Source organism: Falco cherrug, chromosome 9, assembly GCF_023634085.1.
Source record: "Falco cherrug isolate bFalChe1 chromosome 9, bFalChe1.pri, whole genome shotgun sequence".
In the NCBI taxonomy this organism is placed as follows: Eukaryota; Metazoa; Chordata; class Aves; order Falconiformes; family Falconidae; genus Falco; species Falco cherrug.
The window spans coordinates 47,004,130-47,028,925 of NC_073705.1; the positions used below are offsets into that span (position 1 = coordinate 47,004,130).

The 24,796-nt window shown below is 42.0% G+C and overlaps 1 protein-coding gene across 1 annotated transcript in view; it reads right to left on the reverse strand.

Annotated features, from left to right (window-relative positions):
• The window catches only part of RET (ret proto-oncogene), an 88,239-nt gene extending 67,560 nt beyond the window's left edge, over positions 1–20,679 (reverse strand). Inside the window, exon 1 of the mRNA XM_055721220.1 lies at positions 20,256–20,679. Within this exon, the coding sequence (XP_055577195.1) occupies positions 20,256–20,301 (46 nt within the window). The 5' untranslated portion in view covers positions 20,302–20,679. The remainder of the gene's footprint in view (positions 1–20,255) is intronic.
• Positions 20,680–24,796: the final 4,117 nt, after the last annotated feature.

A 24,796-nucleotide genomic window follows, 5' to 3' on the forward strand; every position in this document is an offset into this window, starting at 1 on the left:
ACCCAACCTCATACAACCCTACACAGCCATTTCCACAAAAGCAACAATCCAAACTGCAAAAATTTTGGAAGACAACACCACCTGCATTAACCAACTACAAGCTTTTAAGGGTTGTAAAAACAGAAGAGCAGATATACAAGGCAATGCATAAGCAGAGGTTAAAAAAAAAAAAAAAAAAAAGCCCAAAACCTAGGAAAATTGTTTTCCAAGCTTCCTTCTACTGAGATGGATCAGGCCCGATGCTTGTGCAGGCTGAACCAAGTTGGACAGAACACTGGAAATGCATACTGCAGGGAAATTCTGAAACTAGAAACTTTCAAAGGTCTTTTCCACCTTTAACATTTACTATTCTATTCTTATTCTACAACTAACAGGTCTAAATTGTTATACAATTATATAGTTTCCACATTTTCACTAAAACAAGGATGAGATTTGTCATTGCAAGGATGCTTCTAACAGGCAAGCCACAGTAGCTCAAAGAAACAAGATGAAACAGATGTCAAGAGCTCTCCTGCTGAGTGCTTCAGTCTGAGTGCTCAGTTTAGCAACACGAAGATGTTTATGCTGGCTGCAAGAGGACTTCAAATGGCTTGTCTACAGAAATTACTTTAGAGGAATATTATACATGACATCATCCAACTACATTAAGTCAGTTCAATTACTGCTAATCAACTTAGAATATATCTGTGTAGTTATTTTTAGAGGTTTTACTGAGGTTTATTAGGAGAGCATACTCTAGCACTCCCTTTATTAAGATACCATGACGTTCAGCTGTTTTGAAAAAGGACAATTTGGTTTTTATGCCTTTTGCGTAACATTTAGCTTTCTCAATAGTTTTATCCTTTCTTACACTTCCCAGAGTTAGTTTCTTCTGAGAACAAGTGTCCATTGATTAACAATGAAAACACACTGGTTACAGAAAATTTAATTAGGGCATAGACTACAGAACGCCAGGTCTAACTACCCAGGAATTTGCTTCTCCCTTCTCACTGAGAGCTCGAGGAAAACACTCAAAATCCTGACAGCATCCAAAGCAGTTGTGTTTCCTGTTGTCAGAGGTCAAAATGACCCACACCGTGCGAAGGACAGTAAAGTTCCCAACAAATACACTGGGATATACAGTTTTACATTTCGGATACTGGATGCTACTGGGATGCAGGAGTGCCGGTTTGTTTTGCTGAAGAGAATCTTTTACGTTTTCATTTGTGACTTTACACAGGCCAAGCAGCACCCTGGCCTGGAGCAAGGCACAGAGCCCAGTCCCCAGGCATGGCAATGGCTAAGGATGCTTGAGCTCCATCCCTGCAGCCAATGTGCCATACGCTGGTACCAGTAACTGGGTTACACGGGGACTCCATGCACCAGTGCTCAGCCAGGGTGGCTGCACACGGAGCCTTGGCAGTACGGCCTCAGCACTGCTCTTTGCTACTGTGCAGAGGATGTCGAGCAGCACATCGGTATGGCAGACTCTTCCACTGTACAACCACTACATGGGAAAACTTCTCTTCTAATTCTTTTGGGAGCAGGGAAGGGGAAACCTTTTCCAGACTCTTTTAGTTTTCTCTCTCAGAGTAACTATATTTTAAAGTCATCTTCTGCTTACCTATTCCACATGGATCTCATCTTACCACTCATGCCATAATAAATCAGGAGTGAATCCATAAAAATAATATTAAGCTAACATTAGTGGAGTGAGGATAAGTTAAAGAGAAGGCAAGTTAAAAAAAAAAAAAAAATCACTCTCCCACTCTCTACTTCCACCCTCTCCTTAGACTAGCTTTTATTACTTGACCAACATTTTTTAAGGGTCTGTTTTGCTTTCTGTACACATGTAACTCCCATTACTGTCAGTGGAAATTATGCATGTGCATCAGTAGCAAACCAGACTGCAGGATATTTAGCTCTCTAAGGTATCCATGTCCCTGTTACAGTCATGTTTCAGGAGAAAAGCCAACAAATGTATTTGGAATTCTGCCTTTAAGCAAACACCGTATTACAACAGGCATAAGTACCGCCTGATTCTTCCAAATGGAAGAAATACCCAAGAGAGAATCCTGCTTAAACCAACAAAAGAGTGAATTAACAGCATTCATCTTTCCCAACAATGTTGCAATGTCTCGCCTGATGAAACTGGTAAGAAATATCTCTAAGAGAAACAAAAAAGACAGGTTTTTCCACTAAGCTGTATACTGAAATGGTTAAAAATTTACAGCAATGCTCAAAAATAGCAAACAAGAAAACTGTAATATTTAGTTACTAGAACTAAGAGTTCTTTTCCATTCACAGACCACAAAGAGCTTTTACAATATTGGATCTCTATCACCATAAATTGGAGGAGGAAATAAAGGGTGAAATGGGAGAGATTTGGCCAAGAACTGAAATGACAAGGAAACCATTTTTCCTAACTCCTCATCTGACATTTTGTCCTCTGCAGTCTGTCAAGCACTGCTTAACAAGCCAGTGTGATGCCCTCTCAGCAGCCAGAATCCCATGCGATCGCGTAGGTTACTCTTTTCCACATAAAGGATCCCGGTATGCAAAACCTCTGACAATAACCTGTTCATTTAAGTTCTTATTTTCCAAACGGTGAAGAAACCTCCCTTCAGATACCGACACTGGTTTTCTTTCTAAGGCATTTATATTCGCGAGGCTCTTAAGTGTTCCTCTACTTCTAAGGCTGAGTGAAAAATGCACATTAGCAGCATCATATTCATCATTGTACTCCTCACAATCAGAGGAAAGCACTCGATTTCCAGTAAGAGCACGTCTTTTCATCCTACCACTAATCATCTGACACCACAGTGTTTTCCCTAAACCACACCACACAATGTTTTTACTAAGAAATTAATCTAATCATGAACAACCGGGATATGAACTCCAGCATCTTTGGGCACCGACACCTGTCCTGCCAGGCTGCATACCACAGGGCTAGGAAACCATCATGGTTCCTACAACTCTGTGTTGCCTCGAGGAACTTCCCGCTCGCTCTGCGCCAAATGAAATTCTGACAGGGTCTCAAAACCAACACAAAAGGTGAAATTGAACTTAATGAGAGTTTTGCAGCCAAAATCCACAAGGCTTGATCCTATCTAAAGTTATTTCACTTCTATCACAAGGGCAACATTTATAATAGACCTTAAGCTCCCTTTGAACACCTCTGTCTGAAAAAACAGACCCACATTAGCAGTGTATTAGAAGTCACAAATGCTAGTCTAGACATTAGAGCTTCAGCCTCCTCCTTTAATCTTCTCTGACTCACATATATCTGCATGCACCAGGTTGTGTTTTGTCCACATGGTTCTCTTGGAAATCTGAGTATCTCAAAGACCCTGGCCTGGAAATTGCTCTATAAATATCCAGTGCATCAGTTTTACTTACAAAAGTGATTAATTGAGGAATCTGAGCTGTTACTACCTTGAATAGGAAATAAAATGTCACTCAGCAAGCCACAAATCATGAAAGCTGCCAATAAGAAAATGCCGGAACCATACTACAGGGCAGAAGCATGCAAGTGTACTATCTGGAAGAAACAAGTACAATCTTGCAACACAATTATACTGATTACTTGTTTTCTTAAACAGCTATAAACTTTTCAGACAATAGCCAACTTTGTGCAAAAATATCCTCCCCTTATTTACCATGGCTAGTAAGTTTGTGGATGCAAACATTCGGGGATTTTTTGATTATTTTTTTTAACAGCGTGAGTCATAATGATTGATCCAAGCCCTCTGAAGGAAGCAGAGCTTGTCATAATGTTCGAACAAAACTTAAACTCTTTTCAGTGGATGGTTATCTTCTTTCCTACTAATTCATTTATTTATTTACTTCTTTTTTGCTGTTCCTTAATCATTTAACATAGTGGCACCAAAGAACTGCTTGATTCTCAAGTAACATATTGACTTTGTTAGGAATAAGTGAAACTAATTAATTCATTTAATAAAATTTACTTCTAATGGAAATACATCTATCATAACAAGATTAATTTTATCCAGCACACTGTCGATTAGCTTCTAAAGAAACACTGGAAAATAAAAGCAGCCTTGCTGGGATGTTGTATTGTTTTCAACATGGTGTTTATTAAACAGTATAGCTATGTCGTGATAATGGTTTTCACTGTAAATCTGTTTGTTTCATTAGTGTTTTTTTCTTCTATTTTCACTACATTTCTCACATGTAGTACCTTAGGAAGAAATACCACTTTAATCAGGTAATTCCTACTCTGTTTTACAATGACTGCAGAGGGACAGCACTGAATATTTACTTTATCTTGGAGAGAGCTTACAGAGAGAGAAGTACATCATGGTAAAATGTATGTTCACATTCTAACACCCCCAAGCTACTCTGTTCCTCACTTTTTCACAGTAGGAATGACACACAACGATCATTAACAGAGTTTTTGATACATAGGTATAGCAGTTTTCTAATAAATCAAACCACATGATGAAGAAAGATATCTTAAGCTGCATTTTCTCAGGAAATTAAAAATGGTTCACGGTGCACGATACATATCTAGAGTAGTGAGTAATTATAATCATGGCCTAGCAAAAACAATCTACTTCATAATTTTTTATGGTGTTTGTCACTGTCAGACCTAAATGCAGACCTAAATAAATTACTTCTATACTCAAAGTGGCTGTAACAGAAGAATCTAGTCTTTGGCCCTGTCTTCAAGGAAAGCCTCTCAGAACAGGTGGCTGTCTTTAAATTTGTCTTGGACACAGTGTTTTCCAAAAGCTTTTGGAGTGCTTAAAGAGTGGGTTGCTCCAGTCTCAAACTGGTCCTTTCACTGTCCAGTTTCCCCAGGAGCAAGCAGCCTGATCCTGAATTTTTACGTGCTTTGCTTGAGGTCTTCAAAGATGCCTTGCTCCAGAAGAACGCAGTATACCAAGGGGCAATGCTCTCGATCTAGACTGAGGGAAACTTAGCAGGAATGTAATTTCTCTGAAGCAGCTAACAACAGCAGCAACAATCCGGCTGTCAAACAAAACAACGAGCTTTCGCTTTTGCGTATCAGAAGCAACCCCAGGCGATGAGCATGGAAGTATGGATGAAACTGCCATATGAAGAAAGCTGGATACAGCTTGTTTCTAAAAAAGATTACCTCTCTGAAGTACCCTTCTATGGCTTGTTATTACATTAGATTTTCTTGTTCCTTTGCTGCAGCTGTCTTCAAAAGAGAAAATTTACAAAAGCAAACACAGGTGTTTACTCAAGGATCAATTCACCTGCTGTTCTGCTGCTCCACCTGCCCCTGTCTCCCCACTACCTGGGCCAGCCGTACAGCAGGATGACTCATCTCTGCATTCTTAAATGATGTATTTTCAGGGGTTTGTTTCTGCAAAAGGAGAAGGAAGGATAAAGACCTCTCTTTAATACAACATCATTTATCTATTTTGCATCTCCTCTTTACCTTTTTTGAAGCAGCAAAATCACAGTGGTTGAACCCTTCGGGCTCCGGAATGCCAGGCTAATGTGCAATTCACCCCTTCGTAATGAAAGGCACCGTAATTCAAGGGCATCAGCATCGTCCTCCCCCACATAACAATTTACTGAAGCAGCGAAAGGGAAAGAGCTTTCAAAGTTTGTTGCAAAATTTCAGACCTGTGTTTGAACGGAGTTGATGGATTTCCAGAAGCAGAGTGGAGTGATCTGCTTTGAATTAGCCATTATCTTTTACATCCCTCCATGTTCCCTGTCATCACAAAAGAAGATGAGTTACCCTTTAACTTACTGTAGAACAATCTCTGACTACCAGCAAAGGGGTAGTTAATGCTATTGGCAAGGATGATTTAGGAGACAATTTCAAAGCTCAGTTAACTATAAAAACAGAAGTCATGCTAAAGCAGCCTCACTCATTCTGCATACTGAGTGCGAGGGAAGCAGGGCTGAATACCACAGCTGCTGGGAGATGTGACAGTATGATGAGAAACGGTAGTTTCTCACTTTCTCACTCGACCAATGTATCCAGCTTTGCTGACAGGAATAGGCGTTAATCAACTGTTGCTAAAATATAATATATAAACTATGGCATCAGTGCCCAGAACTATCCTGGACCAGATCTGACAGGCCAACGTGTGCAAAGAAGAAATCCTTACCTTACAGATCAAGTAGATTAATCCCTACTTTACAGACTTCTTATTTAAACAAACCAAGTAACCTGACAGCTGCAGACAGACCAGACCAATCTCTAGTATTTGGGAGAAGACTTCATTCTAAATTAATTTCTAAACATATTTTTAAGCCTCCTACAATGAATGTGTCCATTGTTTCATAAAGTCACTTTACAGTCCTTGTTGTGTGCCTTAAGAACAGCAGCAAACAATGCCCCCAGGTCATTTGGCAGTCAGAAGTTTTTATTTGCTTCAACTCTTTTCTTGGATTGGCTTGTTATTCTTACACCATTAAATACGTACACTTCAGTTTTTTCCACACAAAACCAACCCCCTCCCCTGCACACACACACACCCCCCCAAAAAAAAGAAGGAGGTGCAGCTGCATATTCGAAATTGTTAAACAAAAATTTTGCTATGGAATCTAATAACCTACAACAGGGGTTCCCAGCATTTTGTATCACTATATGTCCCTCAGTCCTCATCCTCTCTTTTATGACAATATGCATGTTTATCATTAAGATTTTAATTGCAAGCACTACTGAAATAGTTGTTTAATATGGCTTCTTGCATCTTTACTACAGTTGACAGACTGTCAGTAGCAGGAAGCCCACAGTTCAAGAACCACTGATCAACACGTAACACATTTCCCAATGAATATTCAGCTGCCCAAGGCACGATACAGAAATGCTGACATCGAGAGAAAGACCACCAGCATCTCTGGATCGTGTACTGAACTAAACCACAATTTAAGCACCACCACTCCAGAGAGAGTAAAACCAAATAAAACTCCACATATTTATCTGTGTATGTGACAAGTTGACTCTTAATTTTATGATGAGAAATCCAGACTCCTGCAGACACAAAGCACCCTAAATGCACCTGATTCTCCTCCAGCATTTTCAAAATAACAGTAACATTACTTAGTGGGATAAAAATCTGCAAAACAGTCCATGTGGCATATTTAATTTTGTACTATACTCATTTTTATGACCGTCTGCAACCTCCCACTTTATATATTACTCTACAGCATCTTGGTATTGAAAAACTACCATAGATATTTAAAATAGAGAGCCACTGCAAAATTTCTGTGTCACACTCCACTGGTAGGATTGCTAGATGGTCTTTGCCAAGGGCTTGAAGACCCTGGTAAATATTCATTTAACTCTGGCAGTGATCATGATGCCCATCACTGGCCATTCGTTTCCCATACAATCCAAATGCGTAACTTGTTTATCCAGACAGCTCTACTAAAACAATCAGCAATGAGAGAGTTGCCAATGACCACATTTAAATGACTTTTTAAGATTTCAGCCTTAATGTCTCATTGAGATAAATGGACCAATCCCTCCCTTTTACAACTTTTATCCCAAATTTGCAAACTCTGGAAGATGCCACCAAATTTGGTTTTCATTACTTAATGCTGGGAAAAGTTACTGTGGCAGAGGAAATGGAAACTGGTCTCAGCGTGGTCTCCAGAACAAGTATAGCATATTTAGAAGAAAAAAAGAAACCCAAACCGCTATTAATAACAGTGGCAATTTCATTCTTCTTTTAATTACTTTACAGTCTACAGGCTACCTGAAATCTAGGGGAAAAAAGAAATCTTTGTTAAGTGAGGCTAAAAAAGACTATGACCCCATTAAACGCACTAGCGAACTACTGTAGGAAAATCTTGCCCATCCTGCTTTTGACAGTACTTTCTGCATTGACCGTTTCCCCATTTCCCTACACTTCAGTCTGTTTCCCCTCCTTAAGCGGATCTGACATTAGCAACGGAAAAGAAACATGCATTTTAACACTAACTTTGCTGGAACTTCCCAAGCAAGTAAGGTAAGGGCTGAAGTGTAGTACCTGAATTAATTTGTTGTGGTTTTCTTAATGTTTAGTTTCTTCTCTCATTGACAACGTGTTTGTAAGCTCATTCTTTCTAAGCAGGGCTAAACTTTGGGGCTCTGGTCAACCCTAACTACATATTGGCTTCTAACAAAAAAAAAAAAAAAAAGGTACAGGCAGGTCTCTGCACAAAAACATCCATCTTGTTCACAGTTTAGGCAACGTACTCCATGATACACAGGTGTATCTGCATCTGTTATCTAGTGATATCTAAGGGCAGTGGTAATTAAAGTTGTTACAATGAGGTTTCCATTGTGGAAAGGGAAAGATGAGGTGTTTGACAGCTTCTCCAAGTCAACTCGGTGACAATAATGCTCCTTTCTAGGTTTTTTTATTTAATGAAAAAAGAACTAAGGCTCAAGGTTTTCATTCTGTTTCAAGACCGATGGTTCTCAGAAGCTCGAAAGCTAGATGGGGTGAGTGTGTGTGGGGGGGGTGTGTGTGTGGGGGGGGGGGGGTGTAAATCCAAACAAAACATTTTTCCCAGAGAAAATCATATGTCTAAAAAATCACAGGTGCTGTGACAGTGTCTGCACTCTTTACCAGGACATTTGGAAAGGTATTCACGTAGCCCAGTGCAATTTCATTTTCAACGGCAGTTCCACACATTTGTAGGTTTCTGTCCAAATGCCAGAAAAGGCGACAAGGTAACAATTCTGCTTTAAATCAAGACTAACTAGGATTGAATTCACTCCTTGGAAAAGAGGAATAATAGTCTCTCTCTTCTTCATCATGATTTCCTGCCTTTACCTTGCATTCTGCTGGCACATCTAGGGTACATGAAAATCTTCTCAGTATGGGAAATAGGATAACATTACAGGATTGCACCGTATTCCTCTGTAGATTTATTTTGTAAAACACCTTATCAATTCCTTCCACGAGACCGGTACTGCCAGCCAACAGCAGTTAAGCGACTCGTGCCCCAAACCCCATTTTAAAATAAGCACATCTAAACAGAAACACTTAATTGGAAAATGTTGTGGATTTACAATGAATGCATTATTGCTGCAAAAGATATTAACTGTGAAACACAACCAACAACGGGAAAATACAAGCTGCAGTTCTTCAAAAATTCAAATTAGCAAAGCATTGCACTGATAAAGGCAAAACTAGAGGCGAGTTCTCAGCAGCAGAAGTCACAGGCAGACACATGGTCCTGGCAATAGCAATGTAGGATTCAGGGTGGAAAATACTGACAGTAGAGGTATAATACTGATTTTTTTCATGGTTGTTCTGCAATCATTAAATTCTCATTTAATACAAAACATCTACCAAACCATAAAATGTGTTTAACTCTTAAAAAAATAGATCTTCAAATCCTGAGTCTACTTCAACAGTTAGCACTCCAATGCATTTCCCTGTCTGTCCGAAGAAGACCGCACACTCCCTAGCCTTCTGGGTGACAAGGCTAGGCCAGACACATAGAGCCTTTTTCCAGGCCCTAACTGGAAATTCTCAGTGCCCATGGGAGGTCTCCCACTCATTGTCTTGAATATGGGAACGCTGAGCATGGTGTTAGAACTCGATTTTTAAAATGACAAAGACCACTACATATCAAATTTATCCCTGGGGATTTTCTGGAAACCAGAAACTCCAGAAGCTCATCTTGACATCAAAGACGTCTAGCTCCTGTCTATTCAGCTGTTAATGATTAACAAGATAAGTATTTTGATATCAACTTTCAAACTGGCATTGACCACAGACTCAAGTTATCACACTTTCTTGAAGAGCCCTGACAGAGCAAATACCAGGCATTAAAATTCAGCAGACTTACAAAGGCTGCATTTGCCCTATTTCTTACACCCTAAGCACAAAACCATAAGAAGGTGAAGTCAATCGTTTCCAACAGAAGTCATTTAACTCACCCAAGGTAGGACCAATTATACACAACCCACATAGATGCTGCTGTCCCACCTGTTCTTAAGATGCTCCCAGTAACAGAAATCCCACAGTGACTGCAGACAACTGATTCCTGTAGCTCCCTGAATCCGCTTTGCTATGATATATAAGCCCTACGTGTTTCAACCATTACTCCATTTTCACCATTACATCTGCCTACTGCATAAACTGAAAAATTTTGACTCTGTGTTTTCTCAGTTGTCTTATCTTTGAGAATAAATATTGCCAGTCATTCCTGGTTTTCTTCAAATACAGCATTTCCTAAACTTCCTGTTATTATCTTTTGCATTCCAAGCAGCACAAAGGCCAGAATACACCATTCAAACCTGGGTACTGCCAGCCATCCTCAGGAAACGGGCTACGTCACTCCACATGGTAATACACTATCACCACCACCAAGGTTTAACAGCGGGAGGGGGTGGGAGGAATCTTTTATCAGACAGATTTTTTAACAACAGAGTATTCTAAAAAAATAAGTAAAACATCCCTGTTACCAGTCTCCTTATTACTCTGACATATGCAACTATTATACCCAAGCTGAAATGAGTTTGTGTTACCAACCTAAATACTTAAATAATCTCCCTTACTGTCTCCTAGAAGTTATGTTGTGGACAAAAAATTCTGAAAGGCTGAAGCCGAGACGTGCACAGAGTCTTCTAATTTGCTTTCTAACTGTCAGGTACTTCGGATGTCTGTGTCACAATGCCAGGATGTCCTGTGCAGAGGTGGACAGAATTTTTTTGATAAAGTGAAAAATTGCCACCCAGCTGCATGACGCCAGGAGACAAAACTTCAATAAATTATTGCAGAAATTATAAGAATACAAACAAAAATAGGGCCTGTGGCAACCAGATTTAAAGAAGAATGGGGGAGAGGGCAAGAAGAAAAACCTTGGGCTTTCTGTTCTTGCTTCTTTTCTTTAGGCATTTACTGCCCTGAAACTTTTGCCCAATTTTCATTTCAACTTTTATTAGACTAAAATCTAAGAAGAGAAAGAGTTAAATAAAGACCCTTTCCCCAACAATAACAGGGTCATTTAAATGCCTCAATATTGCAAGGAAAAAAATTATTTATAAATGTTTCCATTTTTCACACAGTTTTATAGATATCTGCCACAGTCTCTTAAGATGATCCTGCTTGCTGTTGAAGTTGCAGCAACTAACTTTTCAAATGTTTGGCTTATTTTCTCTCTCTCTCTCTCTCTTTTTTAAATACCAGAGAATCTGGAAACTGTATATTATAAGCTCTCACTATCCAAAAAATCCTTAGCAAAGCCATTTAGGACAACTCTTCTGATCTTCACAAAGGCAAAAGTTTATCAAAGCAATAAAACTGTTCAAAATGTTTCTCATTCAGAGCATGTCAGCAATGCTGCACTGAAATGTGCAATAAAATTTATATTACAGCCATATTGTTCCCCCTCATTACTTTAAAACCTCTACGGTCAAACCCAAAATTCAAACACACCCACTGCATTTTTTGTTTCATAACTGGGATCGGGATGAGCCATTGAACAGGAATCATCTCCCTCATTCCTTTTTACTTCAATGACCTCCATGGGCTCAGCTAGAGAAACCTCTACCCTGAATTGCTCAAAAGCAGGAAAGGCAATTATCCTCATTTCTTCGTATTTGTTTCTGTATTTCTTTCCAAAGACACTGTGACTATTCAAAACACAAGTGGGTACCTAGTACAGAACTCGCAGTTCAACAGCAGCAGCACAAGTGATCCAGGGTAGCGGAGCACCAGGAACTGTCGCCAAACATCAACAGCTCCAAGAAACAACAGGCCTACAGAAAGGATTAAGGGCAGATCTCACCTGGTCTAACTCAGGGAAGTTAGTTACACAATTAAAAGGGCTACCCAGTAAAACTCTCTTAAATAAATACGTAAATAATTATACGTACACACATAGAACTTTGTTCATGCCTTCAGTGAAAAGTATCTCAAATGAGTACCTTAGCCACATGGAGAAGGTGGCCAGGAGCATTGTATCTGGTCTCCAGGTGACAAGGCAGGAGAGAGAATCCAAATTAGCTCCAAACATGCCAGCCTAGATACTGTGAACTAAGGCAACAGGGAGCTCAGTGCGAGCTACCCTCCCCGACGCTCCTGAGCAGTAACAGCACATGCTGCTTGCAGACCAGCTGCATCATGGTGTTCTGCAGGCAGCAACAGAAGTTTGAGTTGTTACACTTACTTGCAAGTACTCACACAACAGGAAAGCCTGCTTTTCAGAGGCACACACTAGGAAAGGGGAACTTTACATCAAAGGGTAGCAAAGGCACATTTGGCACCTGAATGCACGGCCACAGTTTTAACTCTGGGAACTCCTGTGCCATTCCTCACAGCGCTTTGATTCAGCAGTCCCGTCTGCCATGCTTTGCTAATATGGGGTAAACCTAAGCATATGCCTAAGTGCTTCAGAGATATAAGGAGGCTCCATTAAAGTGCTTTACAAAATGACATTTTTCATGCTGGAGGTGCCAAAGCAGCACTAGGTTGTTAATGAGCATCAGATACTTTCTCCAAAGGTCCTGTCAGAACTTCCCAGTTATCACGTTGCCATTTCACATGACGGTATCAAAACAGCCAACGCGCTCTACCCAAATACACTCCCATTTCCCGACTCCCAACTTGAATTTTTAATATTTTTTTTTCCTGGAAAATAAACTTCCCCTTTTCCTAGTAAAATAAAAACTTTAAGCCTTTTCCTGATGAGTTTCTGTATCCTCTCTCCTTTCCCCTCGCTGTTATTTGGATTTCACAAACAGCACCCTTTTGCCTTACAGCCTTACAGACCGCAAAGCAATGGCAATATAATTTAGAAATACTTTCATATAACTTGCCAGCATCTATTTTTATTCTTCGTAAAAGAAAGCCTGATTGCAGCCCTAGAGCACATGCACATTTCAAACCCTCTCCTACTTTGAGATGACTGCCATGAATGTATGTATTAATCATTCTATACTGGGTATTTGCATCTAAGTAGACATGATTTATTTATTTATATATTTATATATTAATATACATGTATAATATATATTAATATACATGTATAATATATATTAATATAGTTAATATATATTACACGTGCATATTAATATATAAATATGTAAATAAAAATCAGCTGTTTAAAGCCATAGATGACTGTTACGGGCTAAATTTCAGTAAGCCACATTTTTTCTTTGACTTTATGTTCCATTTTATTTGTATTAATCTGAATTCTTTCTTCCCCACCCCACTCACCCCCCCGTGCAAAACAGCAGGCACGCTGCTATCTTCTTCCCAAACACACAGCAGCAACACAAAAAGCTGCTTTCAACCTGATAGGTAATTTTTGAGGAACACAGTGGCAGGGGATGGAGAAGATGAATCAAATCCACTCTCGCCAACATCTTGTAAGCCATTCATATTTCTTACACTCTCATTTTTCTTTGCACAGAAATGCTTTTCAATGTCTACTGATTGATAATAGGATATGGCAAAAACCTCCAGAAGCCAGTCAGTATAGAAACATCCTCTATGGGAGTCAAAGGGAGCTGCTCTGCAACATCCTTGTTAGGGACCCATCTGAAAGTCTCAGCTCTTGATGTAGGAAAGGTGTGTAAAGAACTATCCATAATTACATATCTACTCCTCACAAAAAAACAGAGAAACTTCCTCTGTGCCTTTAAGCCACTGGGAGATTTAAGTCTCATCTCCAAGCCAGCTTTGGAATGGCACTGACCAGGCTCCTGGATGCCAGCTCTAATTCAATGCAACACTACTCTTTCGGGGGCTTCAGAGATACGTGAAATTCTGGTCTGCTGATGTCTACATGAGTTTTGCCATTATTCACATGAAAAGAACAGATAACGGAATTGTTCCTATCAGAAAACTTGCTGTTTGGGGAAACTCTGAATTAGGGGAAAAACCTAGATTTAATTTTATTATCCGAGACTGAAATTTGTCTTACTTAGAAGAAAGCCATAATGGACAGGAAAAAAAACAACCATTACAGCAACACAAGTAACTTTGTTATATCAGTTAAATATATTGTTTAATTCGTTTTCTAAATGCATACGCTGAAAAGCCATTAGACAGCCATTAGGAGTAATATATCCATTTTCTTTTTACAATCACCTGATTTAGTTAGCCAAATTTCTGAAGTAATTCAGTCAAAAAACATTTTTGGCACTATTATGCCAGTAAAGTTTCCAATTCCCTTTTTCGGCTGTAATCACTGTAATTTTTCCTCAAGCTCTATAGCACTGAAGATCATCTTCATTTCAGGTGATTTACAGAGCATCTCTTTCAGGTAAAAATACATCTGGTATGTTTATAGTCCCATGTCAAGATCCAGAAGTCTGAAACTATTCAGCTATTTTAATGAAGTAATCTTCAAGAAAACCAGTTTTATGTTCTCCTTCTGTGTGTGTGGGGGGGGGGGGGGGGGGGAAGTTGTGGAGACAAAACATCTGAAGAAAAAGATAGCTTTAGATACCTTTTTTAAAAAAACTAAGTTCCAAAAGGAGCAAAATCCACCTGTCTATTCACACCTCAGCTGACTTACTATTTTATTAACAAAAACCTTCTTAATAACCTTATTAACAAGCAACATATCTACATGAAAACTTGTCAAAAGACTAACGTTCTGAAAGCGACCAATGTATCCCACTAACAAAAGACAAGATCCAACTGTAAAAATAAAGCCTCTGAACAGATTTTATTCTACAGCTACCTACAGCTTCTCTGATATTGTTATTTGTTGATGCATTAACACTCTAGAGATTCTCTAAAGTTTTTCCCCCACTTTATGTCAGCTCCAGTATGGGGTTATGCGACAGGCAATCATCAATGCATATGACATGCAAAGGAAAATGTTACTGATTTTGTATTTGACAAAAAATGAAGAGAGAGTGTGAGACAACGAGTAAATCTGTAGCACAGCTGTTAATGGAACTGGAATCCTGATCTAACCAAACTAATATGCAAACCTCAAATCTATCCTTCTACAGTAATTGCTTTATTTATCCTTGCAATGCTTCAGTTATTTGCTTTCCAAAATGTAATAGAAAGTTTTTTTAAAAAAAATAATCATCTGAAGAATAAACAATTCCAAAGTTTCCTCTGAATAATCTGGTGAATTTTTAAGAATTTCTGCTTCTGCCAAACCAAAGTAAAGTAGAAAGTAAGGGCTTGTAACAGCCTCAGCACCATGAGCGTGCCTCAGTCCTGAAAGAGCATGCTCTTAGCATACACCTTGTTCATGCAGAGAGTCACCACCTGCCTTAAAGTAAGTTTTGCAACTTTATTAATACAAACATTTGCATCCAATAAGCAGTGTTGGGCAATCTGCTGCATTTCAAAACCGAGAGATATTTCCAGTCAACCACCAACTGGCACCACGTTTGGTCCTGACGGAAAGCTGAGGGATGCCAACGTATGAATAAAGCAAAGCCTCTCCTCACCGCAGATGGACTCTAAGCGACCTTTACGCAAAAAGGCTCTCTAGAACACAGCACACGCCTATGCTATGGATTTTTTCCAACCTATAGCATATTTGTGTTTGCTAGTTTGCATGATAGGGGAGATAACAGCCCAGGAGGAACACGAGCAATGAATTCTCATTTACTGATAGTATGTCTCCTTTAAATATGCACTATGCATAAAACAGTACAGTTGCTAAATGAGGTGCTGAGGAGAGATCTACTACTCAGTTTCCCTCTAACCAGTGACCTCAGTTCAAATCTAAAAAGACTAGAATTAGTACTCGCCTCGTTACCAGCCTGAGCAGCGGTGCCAAGAATGCAAGTACAGCAACAAGCGAACAAATCCTTTCCCTTCTGCCAGGGGCCAAAGTGAGGGAGAAGGGAAGCAACAGAGATTAACAAAATACATGTTTTCTCACCAGTCACGTCTGTCCTCTCAGTAGAAGAAAAAAAAAATAATTTAAAGGTCTATAATATGACATAGGGATGGAAAACTGAACATGGGCATGCTACTGAATGTGCATCTTGTATTCAGGTGCTGAACCAACGCTGCCATACAAACAAACAGCTTACGTTAATACAAGAAATCTTTGTTAGTCAAAACCTAACGAATGAGGGTTTTAACATTAAAATGCTGGCTTTTTGTAATCTTCACATTAGTCTCCTTTATACTGCCTTTATGATAGTAACAAAATTCATGAATGAAGCCAAAGACCAAGACTCCAACAAACTGATTGGCACAACTGATCAAGCCAATACTGCATGTTGCCCTGACATGCACCCTGAGGAGACAGGCAGATAGGAAAACACGGGACAGAAGGTATAGCAAAAATAACAATGAGAAGTGAAGGGCATTAAATACAATGCAAACATGGATCCTACTAGCATTAATTAAAAAAACCCAACATTCTTTTTTTATGGAAAATGCTGTTGATTGTGAACTTCAGTGCAGAATTTTGTTTGTGGAGGAACTGGAAAGTGAAGGACCTGGGAATAGCATTAAAGTGAGGAGAGATACTAAGCCTAGAGGGCCACAGAGGGCCCAGGCACCTTCCCTGCGAATTAGCAGGAGCTCTGGGATGAACCCTGCAATCAGTCCTGTGCAGTGAAGCAGCAGTTTCGCAGTCCATGCAGGTGGAAGCAGGCGACTGGAGTGAGGGGAAGCACCGGCACCACCAGCAGCAAGGCACCTGGGGAAGAGCCAGTGCATAAGATGCTGAACATCTGGGCAGAGAAAAATAACCAAAGGAGTAAAGAACCGAAGTGTATAACTAATACTCTTTTTTCCCTCCAACAACAAGGTTTGAAATTTCTTCGTAACTCTCAGACCCTCTCCAAATAAGACATGTAAGATCTAATGAAGTGCCTCTCACTTTTCGCCACAGATTCCCTTTGCCCACACCCTACAGTGGTGTCTGTCTGACCAGATCACTGCCAAAATGACAGGCACACAAACAAATTTATGGCGGTCTTTAGCCTGGTCCCTAACTCAAGTCAATGATCTGTGCTCCATGGTTTAATCTGGTTAGCACTGTTTTCACCTGAAAATGTTAGTGCACAGGTGATTTTTATTTTTTTTTTTAAGAATCACATAGGTGCTCTTTTCCTAGGGAAAACATCTGTTTTCTATCATTAAATATAAATATTACACAAAACAGCTAAACTTTGGGGAGAAGAATGTCAATATTTGCACTGTTGGTTTCTAAGGTCTGTCCTTGATCTGGATGCATGAGTTGAGCCAGGACTTGTAAATTGTAACCAGTTAAAATAAAACATTAACAGTAACCCTAGCAGCATCGATCCCATACAGTGCTTAAATGAGTATCAGAACCAACACATTCATCAGCAGTTTCATATCGCAGTCAATAAAATAGTTTGAATAACCTGTATTCAAGAGCACATTTGCTGAAGTAGCACCTCTGTCATTTCCACATCGAAGCAGGTTTCCCTTCCAATTTCACAAAGCATGCATACTGTAATGCTTACAGACTTTGTTTTATTCACTGAAAATAGATTATCTCTTCAAAAGTATTCCCTTTAATAACATAAATGACAGACAAGTCAATCCTACCAAGTTTTTCCCACAGGTACTCTTCTCTACCCTTAACTGGACAAGGTCCTTCTCCTTCATCAATGAGCTTCCAGAAAGGAATCAAAACTCCAGTGCCAAGCAGCCATGCAGCATGCTGTGCAAGTAAACACCCTGAAGCCTACAACTGACAAGACATAAAACTTTTGAAATACGCATGCGCACACTCCATAATACAAATCTGCATTTCTTTCAATTGATACCGCTGAAAGGGACAGAAGTCTTAATTTGAAAAGAATCGTTCCTTTTATTTTCTCTGTTTTCGAGGCTGCCGCTTGTTAATACCAGTGCCCACAAGAGACTCACACATTGCTTACGGTGTGAAAGCAGCAAGGCAGCAGCCCTTCTGCTTCGGAAGAAACAGCCCCGTGTGCTTTTTTGAAGCCCACCAATACAAAAGAACCAGATCTAATCCTTTCAACTAACGGCACGCTCACCAGATGGATTAATCCAGCTCACTTGGTAAAATGCAAACTCATTCCAAGTTAGAGAAAACCTTTGGGTTAGTTGGGAGCACGTGTTTCAAGAACTACGAGATTAGGCTTTCCAAAACCCCATGGGTTAAACAAACTGAAGATGTACGAACAGGAGGCAAGTGCAAGAGTATCGCTGCGTGCTGACTTTGGGAGGGAATCCTCTATGACAGAGTCTTGCCCAGGCGAGAGAGATTCCATCACAACACCTGGCAAGAGCACAACATAGTTACCATTGAAGAATCTCTGGCGTTCCCCTAGGACGGAGCCCACTGAAGTTCCTCTGTGTTCCTCCTCCTGCCAGGGGACCACAGCATCACACCAGGTAGCTCCGTTTCTAAACTGGAACTCTATGCACGCAGGGGTTTTGCTAACACCTCTGAGACATAACTACTCACCTTACCCCTGTTTTCAAGTCGGCTTTTATTATATAAATAGGAATTAGTGTCACACATCTAAACAATGTGAAACACTGCTTCTCCAGCAACAGACACCCATGTGACACTGCTAACATGTTAGACTTCTTGAAATAACTATGAATACAATTACCCTAAAGTGTGATCCTAAATGTATACAAGTTTTCTTCCCCATAGTTTTAGTAAAAATCAAGGGGAATCAAGTATTAAGCCTCAGCAGTCAAAGAGGAGAGCATAAACAAAATGACTATTTGAAATTATAAGCAAGTGGTATGGAAAAAAAAAGTCTACTTGGCCGTCTATTCTACTCAAATAAATTGACTCCTATAATATTCCTCCAAGCTATGAACAGATCCAAGAGTTAGCAATTTATGGTCACATTTAATAATAAAAAATCTTTCAAAATGATTTCCAATTGCTTAGGTCCAATACTTAAAGAAGAAACATTTACATATCTTTCCTGAGTGGGTAGAAGACCCAGAAGACACAAACCCAACTCCTTTTCCCACCCGTGAATTTCAGAGTGAAATACATATAAAGTTATACAAGTAAAAGTAAACTCAAATAACGGTCCAACTGAAACAAAAACAATGAAGGGGAAAAAAAACCCAACAAAAACCACCACACAAGAAAGCACCTAGGGAGTTCCAAGCACCAGTTCAGTACGTGCAATATTCTAGGGCATCACAGCATCAACAGCAGCAAGTTCATCTGTCCAGCTTAAACAGCAAGCACTGAAAATCATTTTCAAGCAAATGCATGTGACTCATTTTGGCTAATGAAACTGTACCCCTCAAACTGAAGAGCTTCAGTAAATTACATTTCTCCTAATTCTGCCAAAAACATTAAAGAAAATGGATTTGCCAAAGAGAAAAGCAAAGTAGGCATGATAGATCATCCATTAGCAATACAAGTAAGGCTAATTCTTCCTGACAGTGAAATGACTTGGGATAGAACTCGTTGTTTTGCTTGGGTTCTTTTTTTTTTTTTTTTTTTTTTTTTTTTTTTGCCAGTAAGTGTTTAGACATATATCCCATATATCACATTTTATTCCCAGACATCCTAGGTCTGAGCACCAGCGAGTTATGAAGATCAGGCCTTAACAATAAAGTACTAGGAAAATAAAGAATATGAGCAACTTGAGGCATCTTAGCATACTAAAAAGAAAAATCAAATAAAACAGGCTTTATAATCTCTGCAAGTTACAGAAAGTAGTTTAAGGTGGTGTGAACTAACACAATCAATTTGAAACAATAATGAGAAGGAACAAGTTGCACATTTTACAGAGAATCACAAGTATAAAATTAATGCTGCACTTTACTCTCTGTTATACCAGCTAACAAACTGCTGGGCTGGTTCAGGGTTTGCTTTTTTTCATAAACGCACTTTTGGTGTGCAAGGTTGTCCTGCATTCTCTGGCGCACAACAACTTTGATTTATTTGTGTAAACATCAGAAATGCACTAGCAAACAAAGCCATATGGAAGAAAGAGAGATATAATGGCTCCTCCGTTTTAGAAACTTGACATCTGTGGACAGCATCATCTAAGTTACAACCCAGTAACTTTTCATATTTCGGTCCTTTCTATTTATCAATCCAAGCCCCACTGAAATTGATGATGCCAAAAGCTCCGGGAGGGGGACAACGGAGTACTAATGTTGTAGAAACTTACAATAGGAATACACTTGAATATTCTGCCTTTTCACATCATAAATTTTAAGAACAAGGGAACTCACATCTGTTCTAACTTAGCCTTACCGCTTAAAAAACAAAGACCAGCTATCGGGGTTATTTACACACCGTTGGCGTTCGGGGAACGGCCGTGGCAGCCGGACCCAGCCCGGTGGCATCGCTGCCCTCCGCCCCGCAGCCCCCGCCGGACCGGGCTCGGTACTTACCCCCGCAGAGCAGCAGGACGGCGGCCGCCCGCCCCGCCGAGCGCATCTTCCCCCGCGCCGGGGCTCCGCCGGCCGCGCTCCGGGCCGCTCCGCGCCGGGCTCAGTCGGGCCGGCCCATGGCTCCGGGCGAGCCGCGGGGGGGACGCGCCGAGCCGGGCGAGGGACGGGAGGGACCGTGCCGGGATGCGCCTCCGCCGGCCGCTTCCCTCGGTCCTCCCGCGTCCCGCCCCGCTGCCACCGGCCGGGAAAGAGCCTTCGCGTCCCCTCTGCGCTACCGGCGCCTCTCGGGCTCTGCGGGGAGAAGCCGAAGTCACGGCGAAGCCCCGCTCCGCCGCGCCTGCCACCGAGACCCCCGCGCTGCCCGGGCGGCGGCACCGCCCGGCTCGGGCCAGCCCCCGGCCCCTCCTCCGCGCCCGGCCGAGGCCGCCGCTCCGCGCTCCCCGGGGCCGCCCCCGGCCGCCCCGCGCTCCCGCCCCGCCCGGCGGGCAGCCCCCGCCCCGCCCGCGGAGCCGCCGCGGAGGGGAGCGGAGGGGCCGCGGCGGCGGCTCCGCCCCGAGCATCACCCGGCGGGCAAGGTGCGGGGGGCCGGGGTGGCGGGGTCGGCGGCGCGGGGTCCCGGCCCGGGGGAGGGGGGGTGTGGGCAGCACGCGAGCCGCGCAAACACACCAGGTGCGAGACAAAGCAGGGACAGGCGCTGCGGCACCGGGGTGTAGCCAAGTGGCCGCCTCCCCCCCCAAACACATTAACCGTGTTGAATAATTGATCCTGGGGCGAGGAGGCAGTGCCTCCCCGCCGGGGGAGGATGCTCTCAGCGATGCGCTCTGCCTGGCAGGCGCCCAAAGTACCCGGGCGCGCACCCCGCCGGGCGGCCAAACGCCACTTTTAAACCGCAAGCAGCGGGAAGAACAGCATCACCATCATCATCGCAGGAAGAAAATACTCTCACCGAGACAAACCAAAAATACGCTTGAACAACGCAGGTGGGGCTGGCTGGGAAGCGCAGCCCGCAAAAACCGCCGCTAACGCGCCCCGCTGCCCGAGCCCCCCCACCCCCCCTCCCCGGGCGAGCCCCGCCGCCCCCCGCACAGCCCCGCCGCGCCGGCTCCGCGCCCCCCGGGGCCGCCCCGGCCAGTCGGCCGAGGGCACCCCTGCCCCGTGCCCTTCACCTCTCCGCGCAGGGCACCCGCCACCCGCGGGGGACGCGCTGCCCGCCCCCGCCCCATGGCCGCCGGTGCCTCGGCAGCGCCGCGCTGCTCCCGGCGGGTCCCGGCTCGGCTCGGCAGCCCCCGCTCCGCACGCCCCGGGGCGAGCCCGCACCGCACAGCAGCGCGGCAGCGCTGCGATTTCACCTGCCCAGCAAGGACGGCTGCGGGGGACTCACACATGTATCAAACGAGAAATTCTCTCGAGCCTAGCAAGGACTCTGCTGCAACCAACCAGCGTGGCAAGAGGCGAAATACAAAAATCACCCCGCAGAACTGGTAGCAGAACCAGCCTATTTCAGCTGCCCTGTTAGATTCCCAGCAGGCATTCCCATGGGCTCCATCAAGCTTGGGAAAACAGTACGTGCAAGCACCTGAAGGGGTAATAATGAATTCAAGAACAACGCTAGCGACCACCGTAAATAGGTCGCATTCGAAGCCACCTAACAGCATAAATGCAACTTTCCAATACTTACTCAGGTGCACAAGTGTGTGTGGGGCTTTCACAAATGCCCGCAAGGGGGAACTGGGAAGTGTGTTTGGGATGTCTCCATACACCAAGGGAAAGGCTATAGCAAAGAAAGCAACGTATAAAACATTAACATTAAATCAATGCTTTGTGGAGAAATGTCTTTACGTTGAGCTGAGCTTTATCTTAAATCATATTTAAAAGCACGCACAGTATACAAATCAATATTGATGCCATCTAAAATACACCACTATCATCTGCACTGATAAATGCCAGTTTCCATCCAGGACAAAGTGACTTCTTGGAAGAATTTCAAGGACTTCCAATCTCTTCTGGCATCTTGGCAACTGAAGCCAAAGCTGTACTCTTCTGCCAACTTCAGGCTCTGCTCCAGCGTATTAAAACTGGTTTGAGATGCCATCGTGTTCGTCATACAAGGAGCAGAAGGAAGGTCATCAGAATAATTTTTTCATTTGATTCCCAGGCTTTTAAGTTAAGCAGATTTATACGTTTTCAAGGATCACAGTTTACACATAGCACACATGGGAAAAAGTTGCCAACTTGAATGAGAAAGGGGCCAAATACTAGCGTCTTCGGTGTTCCAGCGATTGGGATTGTCACTGTATGTTAATGTAGCCACCATCCGTTCTGGAGCTGTTCTCCTTCATGGTCTCCAGTACACTGCAAGCCTTCAACAAGGAAACATGATGGTATATTGAGGAAACAGAGTTAATCCAGGAAACATAGCCTACCATACGGGAGACAAAAATAACTGCCGCCACTCATGAAACCTTGCAAAAGCCTATCAAAATGGAGGCATTTTGAATTTTCACTCAGAATTCAAACTTCGGGGGGGAAAAAAGGAAACCTTTCCTGCCCAGCCTTGTTTCTAGACCCCTAAAGAGGCCCAGCACAGACTGTGAAGCATCTGCCCCTGAGTTTGCTAGAGGAACACAAGCCTACAACAACCATCTCCTTCCAACGGTTTACTTCTACTCTGATGTGGATAAAATACACATTCGTGTCATTCACTTGGTTTCTTTGTCTGAAGGCTTTTTGAAAACTGAATGAAAATCAGTGCTAGTAAATGGGAAATAAAAAGCTGTGTGTCCTTAACTCTCCAGACAAGCTCAAGCTGTATAGTGACATCTCCCATGACTCTCCTAGCAAAAATACTTCGGAAATAAATGGACGCTTTCCCGCATGCTGGTACAATTGTGAAACTATGGCTCATACTCTTTCTTTTTTTTTTTTTTTTCCTGCTTTGAGTCATTCATTTGGCACAGCAGACTGAGCTATTAAATTATTGTATTTTTTTCTTTTATAAAGGCACCCTGAGATGTCTTGATATGATAATGCTTCCTGAAACTGATGGTAATTGATAACTGTTTCTTGGTTTCGTCAGAAGTCTTAGGTCATGCTTATTTGGCGTCAGGGCAGGACGCTTGAGGACTGTTCCACCTTTTCACGCCTTCCAAACATTCATGCAAGAACAGCAAACATTTTCATAGACAAAACTCCTCCTAGAACACTGTGTTTGAAATCCAGTTCTTGGTCAGTTCAGGATAAACACTTTTGTTCCCATGCTATGAGGTTGGTTGTTGTGGAGTCTCAGAGTCTGAAGTACTATTGTTGATCATATTAGGAAAAAAAAATATTTTAAAATTATAAAAATTGCTTAACACTTAACACTACTTTGTGATCAAGCCATCAGGTCTTTCATTCAGTTGCAACTAGGATGGCACTGGACAAATATTCTTCCTGAGGCAGATCTAATGGTAAAAGGACAGAGCAAATTTTGATCCTGACAATGATAAATAATTTGTCTGCATAGCATACTTAATTCAAGTTGTTATATACATGTTTTTCCACAATCCCTGGGCTTTATTTTCTTACCCTTCTGTCTAGTCCATTCTCCTCTACCTGTTACGCACAGCTAACATTTAAACTGTGCAATATCCACACCAGCTATTTAATTTTTGTCCATTTGTGATCGCTCAAAGAGCTAAGAGCAGCATGTTTTCCTGGTGTTCTCATCCAAAACTGCTATGAAATGATCAGAAACACCCATTACCATGAGAAATCAGAACACTTATACTAAGGGGTGTCTCCATCACAGCACTGGGAGAAGGGAACCAAGAAGATACTTCTTTCAATCTAGGAAGAAAGAAATCATCCTTGTGGAGAAAGAATACCACCAACTGCCCTGATCACAAGGAGTTTAAGCAAGGGCTCAGCGTTGTCCGATACAGAGATTTCACAGCAAAACTGGGAACCTTGTGAAAATAGTGACAAGGGACTGGCACAAGTGAAGATGCTGTGCAAGGGGAAAGCAGAACAGCAGGTCATAAGCCTGGACTAGACCAGGAAGAACCAAAATCCTTTGGTGACCTGACAAAACTGTCCCTCCCATGAGCTGGCTACCACAGGGACTGCCCTTATCAGATCCCACTGCTGCTTCTTGGCAGTAGGATTGTAAGTTCCTCCAACAAAAGGTAGCTATTTTGTGTCACTGTGAATATAAAATAGAGCTTTTAAAAATACAGTAATCCACAACAATGCCCAGTTTCTGCCCATCAGATTTTTTCACCGAAGCATTAACTTAACTATGAAAAGCATTGTGAAATTGTAAATCATAGCCATCTGTTTTCTTGGGCAAAACAGACCTCAACGTCTGATGCCATCAGAAGTCAGTAAAAAAATAGTTCTCAAACCGTTGTTTTATCTGAGATTTTCGCCTGCTTGACTTTATTGCTGCAGGTTTATGTGAAGCACAGGATGACTATGCCAGAATGTTTTTCTTGCAAATTTATTTTCTTTCAATGCAAAGAGAAAACAAGTTCTCCCAATACCTGTGAACCAACAAGTGT